Source organism: Episyrphus balteatus, chromosome 2 (genome assembly GCF_945859705.1).
Source record: "Episyrphus balteatus chromosome 2, idEpiBalt1.1, whole genome shotgun sequence".
Classification (NCBI taxonomy): Eukaryota; Metazoa; Arthropoda; class Insecta; order Diptera; family Syrphidae; genus Episyrphus; species Episyrphus balteatus.
In genome coordinates, this window is record NC_079135.1 from 54,680,243 (window position 1) to 54,696,523 (window position 16,281).

At 31.7% G+C, this 16,281-nt stretch overlaps 1 protein-coding gene across 1 annotated transcript; it reads right to left on the minus strand.

Annotated features, from left to right (window-relative positions):
• Positions 1-4,334: 4,334 nt before the first annotated feature.
• LOC129912262 (barH-like 2 homeobox protein) lies at positions 4,335-15,353 on the minus strand. Its single transcript, XM_055990438.1, has 3 exons — positions 14,685-15,353; positions 4,794-5,175; positions 4,335-4,727 (listed from the first exon to the last, which is right to left on the minus strand). Exons 1-3 carry the CDS (start codon positions 14,767-14,769, stop codon positions 4,505-4,507), a joined length of 690 nt encoding a protein of 229 aa, XP_055846413.1. The 5' UTR covers positions 14,770-15,353; the 3' UTR covers positions 4,335-4,504.
• Between the last annotated feature and the right edge of the window lie 928 nt (positions 15,354-16,281).

The window sequence follows — 16,281 nt, forward strand, 5'->3', positions numbered from 1 at the left end:
GATCCTCTCCTCAGTGACTGCCAGTTTTTTTTTAATTAAAGTGTTTCGCATAAAAATAAGATGATTTTCCGCTTAAATTAAGTAAATTTCTTTTAAATTTAAGCATTCAAGAATTTAAGAAGATTTGTTCGCTTAATTTAAGACGGAAGTTATCTTGGCAATGAAACATGCAGAAATCCGCTTAATTCAATGTGGAATTCGCTTTATTTCAAGGCAAAGGCACTTTATCAAAGTATGGACACCCAAAAGACTTCTAACCAACAAAAAATATTAAAAAAAAGAATTAATTAATGTTAAGGTTAAAAATATGTCCATCAGAAATAGAATATTAATAGCTAACTTAAACACTTTTTTGAATTATTTCAGGTCGCAGCAATAAAATGCTACAAAACAATAATTATAATTTATTTCAAAGGTTCGGAATTCAAATTTAGAATTATCTTTTTTATTCAACGTTTCATCGGTCATATCAGTAATTCAGTATCTTTCATCACAATAACAAGTGGTTTTAATATTTATTTAAAATAAAATGTTGCAACCCTCTTTTTTAACTAACAGACGCGACGCGTCGCTACAGCACGCGTTGATTCAAGGTATACAAAATTATATAGCTTGGCTGCTAAAAAAACCACCCCTTCAACTGTCCGGGAAGTCAACTACATATTATAGCCCTATTTTTCATTCATCAATTTGCCGTAAATTAACCGTAAAATATACAGATTTGTTACAACAAGTGTGCTCATTACAATCATCACTAACAATCATTGACTGAGGATTGATAGACAGTAAACACACTCTAATCCGTTTGTAGGGTGAGTTGGTTTGAATAAAATCTATTTGATCCTATCGCTTGAGAATGTGAGGAACAGGGAGTTATTCCAACTCAAATTTGGTTGTTTTCAGTGGTTTTCGAGTCATTGTATTCAACCCCTTTTGAAGAAAAATCTTGTAACAAATTAATCAGTGTGTGAAGAGCTTCGGAATGGGAAAAGCGATATAGGAAATATCGTTGAACTGAATGTCACCGAAAAGGAAAATAAGGTTTATATGGATGTAGTGAAATTACAGGGTAAACTGCTACTGCATATATTTTGTCAATTGATTGGCCTTTGTCAACAAAGGTAATTGGATAGATTTGAACGCTTATAATTTCATGTGAATCACTTTTTATTGTATACATGCAGATTGTTTGATCTTGATAAGGAAAGTGGTTAAGTTGTTGGACAAATTGAATAATAAAACTAAATTAAATTAAAGGACTTCTTTATAAAGAATAGATAGATCTTTATCTTAAGTTGGAATCATCAATGTATGTCTATTACAAATGTCTTGTTAATTTACTAATCAATTTTAATAGTTATTGATACATGAGGCTGGCTCAGTGTTCCACGACAAAAACGTCTCAAATTGATGGATTACTTTCACATTTCTAAATAATCGAATGAACAAAAATGTATTATTTATTTAATAAACAAGGCTAAAATTTTATATTAAAATATTTTTACTTGTACAAAAATAATGTAGGTGTTAATATTTCAGTTGGGCTACTTATTCCTTTTTATTTCAATGAATTATTTGATAACTGCAAACATTGCAAGGTCATGAAAAATAGCATCAGTTGCGATTAATTTGTTTCTATAAAAAACAAAGATTTAGTTTTTCAAAATACGCTCGTGCTCAAATTTAACGCACGCCCTATTTATTCTAAAGAAAAAAACTATCGGTACTTTTACCCCAGCATCATGGTCTCTTTTCTCAGATGAGATTAGATTGAGCTTAAATTCAAGGGATGGAATGATATGTTTGTGGAGAAGATTTGGGGAGAGATTTGCTGAGGTCTGTCTGCCCACCCGCGAGCCTTACCCCTTACAATACGTAAGATGTAAGTGAGCTTTCTTAGACATACGTAAAGTGCCCAAGGATACGTCACTGATATCTTCGAACAGCATGCGGTACCAATCAGACCTTGAAATTGGTCCAAAGATTATATTGTTCTGTTAAAATTATTGATTTTGATGCACGAAAATGGACGAGCTTATAGTGCTTGAGTAAATTCAATACGTTGTAAAACAAACTTTGGATTGACCACCTAGAAATCTGGATTTAAATTCGAAAGAACATTTTTCGACTTCATTTAAAAAAATATACAGGAGTCTGTCTATATGTAACTAACATCACATGTCAAGAGAAATGCGTTAATTTTGAGCAGGAGTGTAGCTCTACCACTTACTTCGATTCAATCTCATAGTCCAGTAATCATTTAGGCATTTTAAACCCCAATCTGCGGAAAAATTCCTAGAGAATTGAATTTTGGTACACACCTTTATTGCGGCATTGTTATAAAGATGCGAAAAATCGACATTTATATCTTGCCAGCTAAGAAAGTTATAAGGGTCAAAAGAACACAACAATCTGTTGTACTGTGTATGTGTATAGCTCCGCTAGTGTGGTCTTCTTCAAAGAAAAAATGTTCACAATCTAATAACGATATACCTCCGTAAATTAAGAAACGACTGAATAGCCCATGAACCCTTCAGTTCGAAGTACAGAAGAATATTTTCGTGTTACTGTTTTGGTTTTCAATCCTTTTCTCGATTTCTATGTAATGGATCTTAGAGAATAATGTACAAAATCATGAAAAGGTATTATAAGGGGTTTCGGTTCTTTCCAAGGATTCTTCGTCTGAAATAGATGAAGCAGCTAAAAAAATAAATGAAACTGTTGAGTTTTACCAAACATTTTTGGTAGGACCAATACAATGGCGCTAGGAAAAGTTTTGATTGTACGAGTTCGGAATAGGTTGTGAGTCTTGAAACTTCTATAAACTTCTTCTGCTACTCAGATGGGGTTCTTACCATAAAATTAAACTTTCACGTTATTCCTCAATGAAAAAATTGAAGTATTGGACGATCGGTCTGGTAAAAGTTGCAGAATACCTTATAAGACTCCAAAAAGCTTAATAGTATGTAACAGATTGACAACAAGCTCAAAACTAAAATAAAATTATGTTTAAAAAGTGTGTCCTAAAGAATGAAGGCGCTTATTTTAGTAAAAGAAACATACAAGTCGTAATTTTCAAGATCCATCCAGGGGCCCTACTCCGTATTTCGTTCCGAAAGTCAATTCTATTCGAAAGTATTTTCCGTACCGATTTTGAATTGGTAGTCTGTTAAACTTTCGAAATGGAAAAAATAGTACTATTAACAATACTATTATTACCTATTATTTCCACTTATTGATTAGTTTCTTTGGAATTCCGAATTATTTCTTATGTGATCTGTAAAATCAAGTCATCAGAACAAATAAAAAACGAATTGGATAAGAAATTATTATAATAATTATAGAATTAGTTTAATATAAAACGAAGGGAAATAGATTTGTTGAGATGCTGAAAATAATAAATTACGGAATAAGCGATAAATTATTGAATTTTTGCATGATTGGAATTCCACATCGGCCTGCGGTTCTTGTGCATTTATTTCTGATACAAATCTCTTTCATAAATTGATGGATTTTCCTGGCGTCATGGACTCTCAAATTTCTATGTATCAAATCCTAATGCAAACACCTGAATTTCATTTAGATTGTAAATCTCTGTAAATAAATTTTGAAACATTCCTTGTTCATTCCGCTATCACATTTGTTGTATAACCAAATCTTTCGTAAGTATATTCGAATGCTTTTGCCATTCGAAAACGAGTTTCGGGGTACGAAAATTCCACTTTCGGAATTTTCATTTTGAAAGTAGTACAGGTTTCATTCCGCTTTAGTAATAGAGAGTACAAAATATTCGTTTAAGATTTTTTTTATTTTTGGAACGAAATTGAGAGTGTGCGAATTCGTTGGTATATCATTTTTATATAATTTTTTTGTTTGTAAGTCTGTCCTTGATCATTTTTTGTTGAAATGAGTAAAAAAGGAGCTATTAAATAAAAACGCTATCAACCTCTTTTCCAAGATGGCGTCTGCTTGATTAATTTTTATAATCAGGACTTACACCCGAACACATTCCATAAAAAAAATTTGTCCCACATAAAACGAGATTTCATGACCATATTTTGACTAATTTACCTGGGCTATCATATTATATTGAAATGAAATTCACTTTGATTTTAAATGAGTTTAAACGGAAATCTAGTTGAAATCTGTTTATTTCAACTAGATGGTATTTTAGAAGAGTATCATCTTGATTCTAAATGCATTATTTTTTTTTGTGTATCGATATTTTACCCACTTTTGATCCTTTTATATAAGAATAAACTTACATTCTGTTTGGGAAATTAAACGAAAACCAAAAAAAAACAACATACAACTAAATTTTTTTAATTGTGTATTTATTTTTCTCACTTTTTTTATTTTCGAACATAATTATATATTGCACACACAAAAATCGGAAGAACGATCTAATTTAGATATACATACATATACATTTACTTTATTTATTTACATCATTTTTACATACATATCGAGTTCTTGTCAAAGACACCTTTATTTTTATTTAAGTTTACAATGGACATCCGTGCACATAGCTCACATTCCGAAATATTGCTGCTGCCGCTGCTGAAGTTAGAAAAGTGCAAGGATTCGCTGAAGAGAACGATGACAAGGACGTCGGGCAACATCCTAATGTGGCAGAATTGGCATGATCACTGGAAAATTCTTTTTCTAAAGAAGCCTGATGACGCAGTTGTTCTAATCTCAGTTGATTTTGTCGCTTCCATTTTGTTCTGATAAAAAGAAATAAAAATTTCAATAAACAAAATTGAAATTTGAATGAAAAATTTGATTTTTACCTTCTATTTTGATACCACGTCTTTACTTGAGTCTCAGACAAGTTTAGGGTATCTGCTACGTCACTTCGATCTGCTACTGACAGATACTTTTGGCATCGAAACTTTCTCTCTAGGTAAGCCAATTGCGCATGTGTAAAAGCGGTTCTTCTACGTCGAGGCTTTCGCCCGGATTTTCCTAGATTTGTTTTATGATCATTCGAACTGTGACCTTCCGGCGATGAGAGGTTATTCGAATCGACACTAGACTCATTACCGAGAATATTTCTGTTTTGCAGGTGATTGTTGTTAAATTGTAAATCGTTGTGACAGTTCATTATTCCAGATTCAGGTGAAGAACGATCTTCAATATCAATATCCGTGTTGTCATCTGATATATCGGAATCTGTAAGAAAAACGAGTATTTGGGGTTTGAGAAACTTGTATAAGACAAAAATATACAAATAACGAAATAAGAATGTATGTTTATTTACAAAGTTTTATTGAACCTATACAAGTTCCTACAAAGACCCCAAGACTTAGGTCTGGAGACTTGCAGACATTATTTTTGACGAAATGTTTATACGTCCTCGAACAGAGCTTTTCGCAGTTTCTAATCAACCTCAATCAACAATAGTTCTTCAATATTCAAATTCTACTGCAAATAATCGGTTTTGTTCGAACTCAATGAATGTCGTAGAAAAAGTTGCATATTTTGCATTAAATTCTCTTGAAATGATCTCAAAAACAGATATGGCTGTAACCCCACAGAAAATATAATCAGGTATCAGATGGCTCTTGCTTAATTTCCTTCTAACTTTTAATTCAAAAAAACTTGAATTCTTACAGCGCTTCAATATTTCATTCCAATTAAATTCCGATACTGAGCTCAACAGCCCAGTATAAGTGGATATGCCCAAAATACATAGTACCAACAAACATAAAACACCTTATGTTTTTTTTAATGCTTCAGCAGTAAAATACAAATTGACGTGACTTTCTGCTTATTCATAAAATGCCAAAAGGATTTTCATTTCAAAAATCAACCTTTCAACTTCAAAAACAAAATACAAAAAAAAATAAAACAAATCCACATACTCACACATTACATTTATTGTCTAAAAAACCACTTGCTTTTCTTCCCTAATATTTAAGGATAACAACTTATTCTTTTTTGCTGATAGCACACACGTGAGTTGCTGCTTGAGAACTCAATCAGGAAGCAATCGAAGGAAGCACGTGAATCAAATTGACTATAGTGGTTGATATATCTCCGGCGGACATGCTCGTCAATTGAAAAGTGAATGAATCCTTTTTATATGTGAATTCAATATTATTTTTGTATAAGAATTGAAGATAAGTGGAACAGTTGGAGTGCAGGACGACGACGACAAGAACGACGACGCCCACTGGAAATACATTTAGATTTAGATTCAAATTATTGTTCGATGTTTCGTTAAGGATTCAGCAGAGTTATCTTAAAATACATTATGCGTAATAATGGGCAAACGTTTTTCTGATTTATTTTTGCGGTTACCGGTAAAGTATGTACAATATATACATGTACATAAATATATATCTGCAGAATTGTACATATATATATGGTATAATAATAATAACTGATTTGCTAAAAATAATATCTAAGCGTTTGTACAAGTCTGGCATTTAAATGGAGCACAGTAGGATACTAAGAACTGGGGTGGAATCGTATAAGGTGATTGGTGATAGTCACATTTGTGATAATCAAATGTGATCAAATAAAAATTTCCGTCTGTGTAAGGTGATCACAAATTTTTAGAATAAATTGGCATCACTTCGTAGGAATACGTGAAAATGGCACACATCTATCAGATTTTCATTCATAAATAATTTTTTGTTTGTGGTTTCGTTTTGTTTTTCTTCAAATTTGTGTTTTATTGAACAAAATAACAAAAAATAATTAATTTATTAGTATTGTATCCTCGCATGTAACATTTTACACGTACTGGGGTGTTTAATTTGGGTTTAAAAAGAAGTGTCCGTAAAAAATATTCCACCAATGTGGATGAAAGCAAAACTTTATTTTATAAAAAAATGTATGTGCAACTCCTCAAACATCTGAGAATGTTTTTTTTAGAGGGATTAATTTAATTAAACAAACAAAAACAATCTCAAATCGTTGACCGGACTTCGAGATCTCATGGATAAAAAATGCAGTCTTCAAATGTTCATACCAGCAAAAAAAAATCGGATTTTCACTGCAGAAAAAAGCAATAATTGTGTATTCATGAACCTTATGCTTTAATAAAATAAAAATTTGAAATACAATTTGTTTGTTTAATTATGTTTTGATTTGAAGATTGGAAAAAAATAATATTTTTATATGAAAGTGATAGCAAATTAGGTGTCACTAGAAAAAGTCATAAAAAAGTGATAATCACATGTGACAATCACCTTACGCAGACCGATTTTGTGATTTGTGACTGTCAACTATCGCAAATCACCTTAGCCGATTCCACCCCTGATTCTTTTAAGTTGCTCGAGCAACGTTTTTGGGTATCTTTACACATACGATATAGTCATTTGAAATGTTAAAAAATTTTGACCGAACCTTGCATTTTGAGTAGGATAAGATTTTTTTGTTTTGGTGTATATGTATAGGAAGGGTAAGTGTGAGTAGAATACAATCTAGTTTCCGGGGTTGCAAGCAGCGTTCCTGAAATGGCTCGATGAAGTCATTTTGGTCCTTTTGTCTGAAACAGTGGTGTAGCGTTGTTTTTTGCCGCCCGGGGCAGAATCAATTTTTGCCGCCCCTAAATATTTTTTTTTTTTTTTCTGGTGCATTTAAATTTTTCACCGGAGCTGAACAAATTCATATTCAAATGAACCTTTTTATGAAACAATTATAACTCATAGATTAATGCTTTATTCATACATTCATTGACTAATCCTGTGCTGATTGATGAAAAAATACGCATCTTTTCCAAAAACTAACCCGCAAGGGCCTTATTCAATATTTCAATCATTTCCAGAAAGTCAAAGACACAATGCTAGTTCATATTAATTTTTTTCGTTTTGCAATTCAGTTTTTTTTTGGACAGTATGATTTTTTTAATTCATTTAGGTATATTATATTAAATAAATTTCATTAATTAAATTAATTTAAGCATAAATAAATAAATAAATGAAATAGTAATAAAGTTATTAATACCAAAGTTATGCGCGACAAAGTTATGCGCCTCAAAGTTACGAAAAACCGAAGTTATGAAAAACCGAAGTTATGAAAGACCGAAGTTATGAATAACCAGAGCTTTGAACATTTAAGATATGATTTGACAAGAAAGATAAGAGAAGAAAACATTTTTTTTTATTTAGTTCAATATTTTTTTTCACTTTTTTCAAAATTTTGATTTTGAAGATTAATTTTTCAAAAACTAGTCAATTATTTATTTAAAATTATATTAAAAGACATAGTTATTGGCTTTACAAAAAAATACAGTTCGTTATAATAGGTGTAACAGTTGATTTTTAATAATTTTTTTTTCTAAATTAAGTCATTTTTTTTAGAAAATTGCCCCTCTGGCTAAACCGAGGGGAATGACATACAATTTTTTTCTTGCCTTGACTCCACCTACACCCTCTAGCCATTTGGTACATTCCTCTCGTATATCGTTCTTCTCTATGGTTGCCAACACAAAAACCACATTTCATTGCTTCGGTGTTCATAGCTCTGGTTTTTCATAACTTCAGTCTTTCATAACTTTGGTTTTTCATAACTTCGGTTTTTCATAACTTTGGTTTTTCATAACTTCGGTTTTTCATAACTTCGGTTTTTCATAACTTCGGTCTTTCATAACTTTGATGAGTCACAACTAACAAACTTCAGAAGAAGTATCATAAGAAAAAAAAACTACACTTCGGATCAAAAAAATGGAATCAAACATTTCGTTCTGTAAAAACGATAATTGGTCAGGACGTAATTGACGTACATGAATGTTAATTGTACCATTGAAAAGCTTGAAACAAAAGCTTTAAATCAATGCTAGAAACTTAAAAACCCGTGCACTTTATATAGATCCAATCAACATAAATCAAGTATATAAGGAAAAAAAGACTGAAATTGAAACAGGTAGTATCTGGAAAATTTAACATTTATAAAAAATTAAGTTCAATTTATTGACAGATAGCGATGATACTGTCGTATGTATTTTTATGTTTTTACCAACAATTCGAAGTAAAAAATTCGAGCTTTTAAATGAGACCTTGAGACTTGAAGAAACATTATTTTATCCATTGCAATTTTTGTTTTTAATATAAATAATTTATTTGATTCCGTTTTTTTGCTCCTAAGTGTATATTAACATTATAAAACACATGAATTTGATAAGGACATTTTTGCTCTCAAATATTCACTTGATTTAAAATTTAGACTTTTTGAGTTGTGACACTTTCTTTCTCAACGTGCGAAATATTGAAAAATTAAACTCACATTTTCAAACTGATTTTGAAAAAATTTATTTCCAAAAACTAAAAGACAATTTACTAAAATATTTTAATTTAAAGTGTTATCCACACTGCCATATTGACACTTAATCACAATGGTGTCATATAATATTCATAACATACATACACACAAACATACATACATAATTGCACTTGCAAACGGATAAAATAAGTGTTAAATGTGAAAAACTGTTTCCCATCCTTAGGCAATTGTGCAATTATAGTAAAACACATTTTAAATCTTATAAAGGACACATATAAGTAGACATTACGCGGTTTTTGTCCTCCATCATTGTCATCATCTCATTAATTACCTCCGAAAGGATCTGCTTAATTCTTCGTGTTTAGTGCATGCATTCAAGAAAATCGCGACGGCATTCACAATTCACCTGGAAACTGAAAACGTTTTTTAAAAAAATTTGAATTTCCCAAGCCAAGATGTTTTGTAGTGCGCCTGCTGTGCCTGTGCATTCTGCATTTACAATTAGGAGTTTTGAAATCCTTTCAGTGCAATTGTTTTCTTTGAGGATTTCATTCGTTCTCCTGATGCCAAAGAGGACGAACGTGACAAATTGCAAGATGACACATCGACTGCATTGTCTAAAACCCTAGCATAAAAATATATAGGTACTAATTATCCCCTGGAGCTCTTTCCTCTACAAAACCATCAAATCGTCTTTGAAATTCTCTGTGTTTTCTGGGTAGGTACTTTTATTTATGCTTCATTCTTGGAAGATATCATAAAGAGCGAGCCTTTAAGATTTTCGTGTACATATTAACTTTGTTAAAATGCAAGAGAATGGTAAGTATTTGCTTGAATGGAGGAAAAATGCAATTAATATTTTTTTAAAGATAATTGCGCTTTCCAGCAATTAAATGTGACTAAGATGGAATCTAAACTGTAAACTTAAAAATTGAAATGTATCTACCCTGATTTGCTATCACTTGGGGTTGGGGTCCTCGTAGAACACAGGACCGAATATTCCGTTACCTCTTAACTTTCAATACTCGACGCAATAAAGCCAGAACTTACAAAGTTAGAGTTTTACAGCCATTTCCAATAACGTCATTGAATATCCACTAAGATATCATTCTTAGCGTTGATACTTACTCGAAGAAATGTGTAGGTACCTTATTCTTGGCTATTCTTGGCTACCTTTATATTGTTCCTATCGACACTGACATTTCGTACTAGACCGGCGGAAAGATGGTAGTTTGTTATTGTTGATAGCATCTTCCTACTTATTTCTGTCCTCAATTTTCGAATAATTTTCGCATGTTCTTCAATTCCTTTGAAGGCCCCTAAAACAGTAACCTATAATGCCGTCCTGCCCGGTTTTCACCAACATGTACACCACTTTCTAATTCTCATAAACAAGGTATGAAATCACTTCATATACTACCTTCAAAAATAATGAAGGTAAATTTTTTAATTCCAATCTCCACAATCTAAATATTTTTTCAGGGCTACTGCCTCTTGCGATGAGCCAAGGCCTCCAAAAGTACATATACGTAATTGCTTTGAATATGAATTAGTGCCTCTCAACTTAGCCGTTTGGCTGTTTGATTATGATTAGATTAATTTTTCAAACGAGAACGACTTGCAACATTAATTTTATGTGCAATTAGGTATTTTAATTTTCAATGAAATAATAATTTACAAACAATAATTACAGCCTTCATTCGTTGAAGCCAATATGATTCTTATGAATATGCATTTTTTTTAATAATGCATATCCTTGCATATTTTAAAAATGCACTGCGTCTTAACTCAAGGACACTCAAGACCCAGATTGTGCACCTGAATAAATTATAGAACATTATGATTTACAAAAAAGGTTTAATTAGGTCTTCATCGACAAATAAATGAATTTTGATTCTCACTGTATTGAGTATTCTCTGGTAAAGGTAGGGTAAGATTAATCTTAATAAACTCTACACTAGCTTTACTTAACGGCAGCTTCATGAAGTTTTATATCCATTTGGACTTTAACGACTTTTTCGTTTTTTCTTTATTCCACTATTTTTTCAAAAGATACAACAAAAAACTTTTTTTTTCATATAAGAAACCAAAAAAAATTATGATTATTTTTTCCTGTATAAAAATCGTAAGTTTAAAACCGTGGTTTGTTTGCCCAAGGTTAGCCCAGGATAGCCCAACTACTATTTTCGCTATCCTACCCTATATATAAGATATAAACCCCATCTATAAACTTATAGAAGCATTATTTTGCATTCACCTTACAGACAAAAAAAAATAGTACGTATACACCACAGTGACCTCTTTTAATTTATAATTTAGAAAAATTAAATCCACTGGTGTGGGCATTGCGCCTCAAATGTTATATTGATTGAATGTAGTCCAACTAACATTTCTGTTATTAAGCTTAAGTTGAATTGTTTTATTTTACCTTAAAAACCACAAAATACAAATATTTGTTCAGGTGTAAAAATTATTGATTCGTTTGGTTTGCCATATGAGCACCTAGAAAAGCTTAGTATAATCTATCCAAACATTTTCCAAAAAAAAAAAAACAACAAATATAAAATATTGTGTGAGGTGATTTCTTTTTCAGTACACGAAAAGCCCACCCTTAGTTAAAAATTTATTTCCAAAAAAAAAATTTCAAATTCTCAACCTCTTAAAAATCAAAATTTGTTTTTTTTTTTTTATCAGTGTAAAAATTTGTGGACTAACAAAAAAACCTTGGCTATCCTGGGCTAACTTTCTTCATTACAACGCCGTAATAAAGGTGTATATCAAAATTCAGCCGTATAGGAATTGTTCCCCAGAAAAAAACCTACACCGAAAAAAAAAAACAATACCTATCAATTTAACATTTTTTAAATATAAAATTAACATTTTTTTTCAGAAAAAAGTGCTGGAAAAATGTGTTTTTTGATAATTAAAATATCAAAATAATATTTTTATTATAAGGATGATATTTAAATGTCAAATTTTTTAAATAGTTTTTGATATTTTATTATCAATTGATCATATCAATTTTTCATCTGTTTCTCATTCCAAATTATTGAAAAATATTAAATAAAAAACTCTTAATTTGTGATAATTTAAAGCCGCTTAGTGTTTTTTCGAAGTAAACGCTTGGAAAAGGCAACTTCTGCATTGCAACCCAAGCGGCAAGCAATACAGTGGAACCTGGGGCTCCATCACGTAACTTGATACAATCGAGTATAGGTAGCATATAATTTGGTAAAAACGAAGGATTTCAATGGGAATATGCTCTATTGATACAAAATATGAGCTGCTAGTTGCCACTGCTCGATTGTATCAAGTTATTTCGATTGTTCAAAGTTACGTGCTGGCACCCGTGCTCACTTAAGAAGGCTTTAGAGAGTCAAAAAACAGAGCATCTCTAGGGAGCTAAAGTACATCTCCAGCAACCGTATACATGATGGCACGCCGGTGAAGTTGAAGCCCTTTGTTCCCCTAGGAATCATCCACGAACGTTATAGCTAATAGCTAAGTACGTAAGCAAGGAGAGTTATTAGGCCTAACTTTCTTCTTATTTTCCCAGTTTGTATTAGAGGAGCAATAAAGAAGTTTATATACCTACTGCAATTTCGATTTCAAATAAACTTCACCTCTTAAATAATAATTATTTTTAGACTAAATTTGATGCCATTTTTGGGGGTGACTTAGTCCACTTTCATAATTAAGGGCACATATCTTTAATTGAGGTTTCGGGAGTTTGCTTTTCATTGAATTTCATTATTTGCTCCCGATCACTCAAAACTGTTGCAATTTTGTTTTAGAAGTTTGAACCAAGATCTATAGGTAAAATAAATATGTACTATTGACATTGAATACAAAAATATCTTAATCCTCTTACCCACAAGAGTAAATCATTAAGGAGTCTCATTTCTTCTTCCTAAAGGCTCGAACAAAGACTGATTAAAATGTCGGAATGTCGGGACAAAACCCGGACACTTTGTAAATCGGGACAGATATCGGAACAGGGTCTAATGTCGGGACTGTCCCGGTGAAATCGGGACGTCAGACACCCCTAATATAAATGCTTTGGTATAAAAAAATTTTAATAAAATTTAATAAGTCGTTTGAGAGAAATTCAGAGTTTAAAAAAACGGTTCTATGACAGGTACCTTTAATTCGTTAAAATAAAAAAAAAAAACAAATAGGCCCCGACAGGAATCGAACCTGGGACTCGAATCTTTGTCTGTTTGAGAAGCTACAGCCTAAACGGATGGATCAATTCTCTTCAAACTTGGTATGTAGCAGTTTTTGGAGATTGTGCAGATAATTCTATGGAATTAATTTTTTAAGAACCTTATCTAACGCCACCTGTGAAGCACCAATCCTAGAAAAGTATAATTTTCTCAAAAACTCTTTTAACGATTAAAATAAAAAAAATTAAGTGTGGGTTTTTGGACAAGGCCTATCTTTTAACAAAAAAAGATTTTTTCGAAAGTCATTATTAACTACAATATGGCATACCAACTTTATTTTATTAAGAATTATAAAATAAAAAAAAAATAGGCATTTCTGGGAATCGAACCTGGGACTCCCGCGTGCGAGCCGAATACTCATCGAATATTTTGCACTTGTAGGGTTTTGAAATTGCCGCTCAGGACGTGGCCACCTCGTCGCTCAGGATTGACGCTTAGCCGCTCAGGACGTGGTCGTAGCCTTATTGTATCAATTAAACTGATAGGGAAAAAACAACTTAATTTAACGAAAACTACATTGATGTACCTAACTACTTTTTCGGAATAAAGACAAAAGTCTGTCACATAAAAATATAAAACGACAATAATTTCAGAGATTTTTTAAACAAGAAACCTCGTTAGGTTAGATATGTTTACAAAATTGATAACCATTGGAAATCCTTGTTTGTTGCTAAGTGGTAAAGTGAACACATGACCATAACACATTTCAAGTTGGGTTTTTTTCCCTCAAAATTACATGTGACTTGACACATTTGAATGTACATATGATTTGGAAGAAAGTAAGTTTTTAATTAAAAAAAAAGATAACTTGGAAATAATTACTACACTGAGGGAAAACATAATTTAAATTGAAAGGTCTTTGTTTCAAAGATAAACTACTTTGATTTATATTGGTTTAAGTTACGAAACCACAAAAAATTAAATTTTTTTCACGTTGATTTTAAAAATGTTCATCTTCAACGCAAAATCATAGTGGTTGTCATTGATTTTACGTTGATTTATGGTGGCTTTTCCCTCAGTGTAGTTAGTTAATGTCTTGATAAACTAATTTGAGGTTTAACCGTCGGATATTCCTAGTATCACGTCTGAGCACGATTGAAACTTTGAAAAATATTGACGGAAATTTTCAAATTGTAAACATATTTTTTATTATTTTTCATTTTTAAATATTTTTACTATTAGATTTAATATTTTGTTTTTATGTATGCAAATAGATAAACCTACCATCGTCGACGTGATTTTGATGTCGGTTAATTAAATCCCCAAGTAGATCTCGAATAAGAAAAGATTTTGCACTTTGCTGATGCATTTTAGTATGATAAAATGAAATCTTACAAATATGCTTATTTCATTCACGATAGTTTTCGAATGTCGTTAAAGGTATCACTTTGAATTTTATGTTTTTGTCGACAAATGTTTCAGATTCAATTAACGTTTCTTACTGTCTAAATTAAGTTGTACCGAACCGAAGGAATAAATTCAACTAGAATCTCAATATAGTAATTTCTTTACTAAACCGTTTTATTCCCAGGCAACGAGGACGATTAAGATACAAATTCCACACACACATAGGCTGACATCATAAAAAAAAAGCTTTCTATAACCACAACCGTAGGTAGGTATATTAAAAATTATATCTTCAATATAATTTTATAATCAAATCCATTAAAACAGTTTAAGGAAAAAACCGTGGAATATCCTTATCAATTTATGACGTACGACAAACACTAACGACCGGATACGAATGAAGCGCCAGACGATTTTAATATGACTCTTGATGTACCGATGTGATGCGATTATCGATATAAACGTACCGAGTTAGTCACGTCTCATGTGCGACACGTTTATTCTTATTAAATCAACTGCAATGATGTCAGACGTCACGACTCAAGAACATCATCACCCCCATTTAACCACAAACCACCCTCAATTTGCGCGTTAGCCATTTTGTAAAACGGAAGTTTTCCGTAAATTTATGTATAGTTGTTTCACTTTTGCACATTTGTGAGTTTGCCTGCATTTTCCCCCCTCAAAGTGGGGGAGTGGTATTTTGTGGCGTAATCGGTGCTCTGATTGGTTGAGCGATTAACAACCCCTGTTGGTGCCGTAATTTTATGGTTATGCTTTATAAACGGTATTCCTTATTTTCTTGAACGAGGTAAAGAGAGATATTTATGTTTTTATGGCACAGAGCCAAAGCTTTCCCAGAAAAATGGTGTAATTTATTTTTCTCTGCACAGTTATGAGTAGGTATATCTCTTTTATTTTTTAATTTCAAGACAATCGCGAAAGGACGACTTTTAACTGCTACTCCAACTACTGTGTTTCGAGGGTTAAAAGGAATGAGTGTTCGTAATCAATGCATACATGGAAGGAATTATGTGTGGTAGTTTGTAGATGTGAGTAGGTCTTTTTATATTTTACGTTTTAAGTGACATCCTTTTAGATTTGGTGATAACAATTATCTATTTGGATAGGTATGCTTATTTAATGAAGTTTATTTAAAAATGTTATGGAACAACTGTACACCAAAATGATTAGGGTAAATTAGGGCATCCTTTAAAAAACGCACTTTTTTTACTTCTTGGTGGTGTGAAAAGGATAAATCTATTTTTCTTTGTTTTAAAAATTTGTTGGGTATTAAGAAATTTTACCGACAAGGTTGCAACGCTAGTACTTTTTCGACCAATTTTGAAACATTTTGAATGCAAAATACGGCATCCGGCATGGCTGTTAAGCTTTTTGATGATATCGATGATATGTCTATCTCACTTGGTTTTGTGGTAACTCAGTATTTTACTGAGCACCTAAATATTTTATA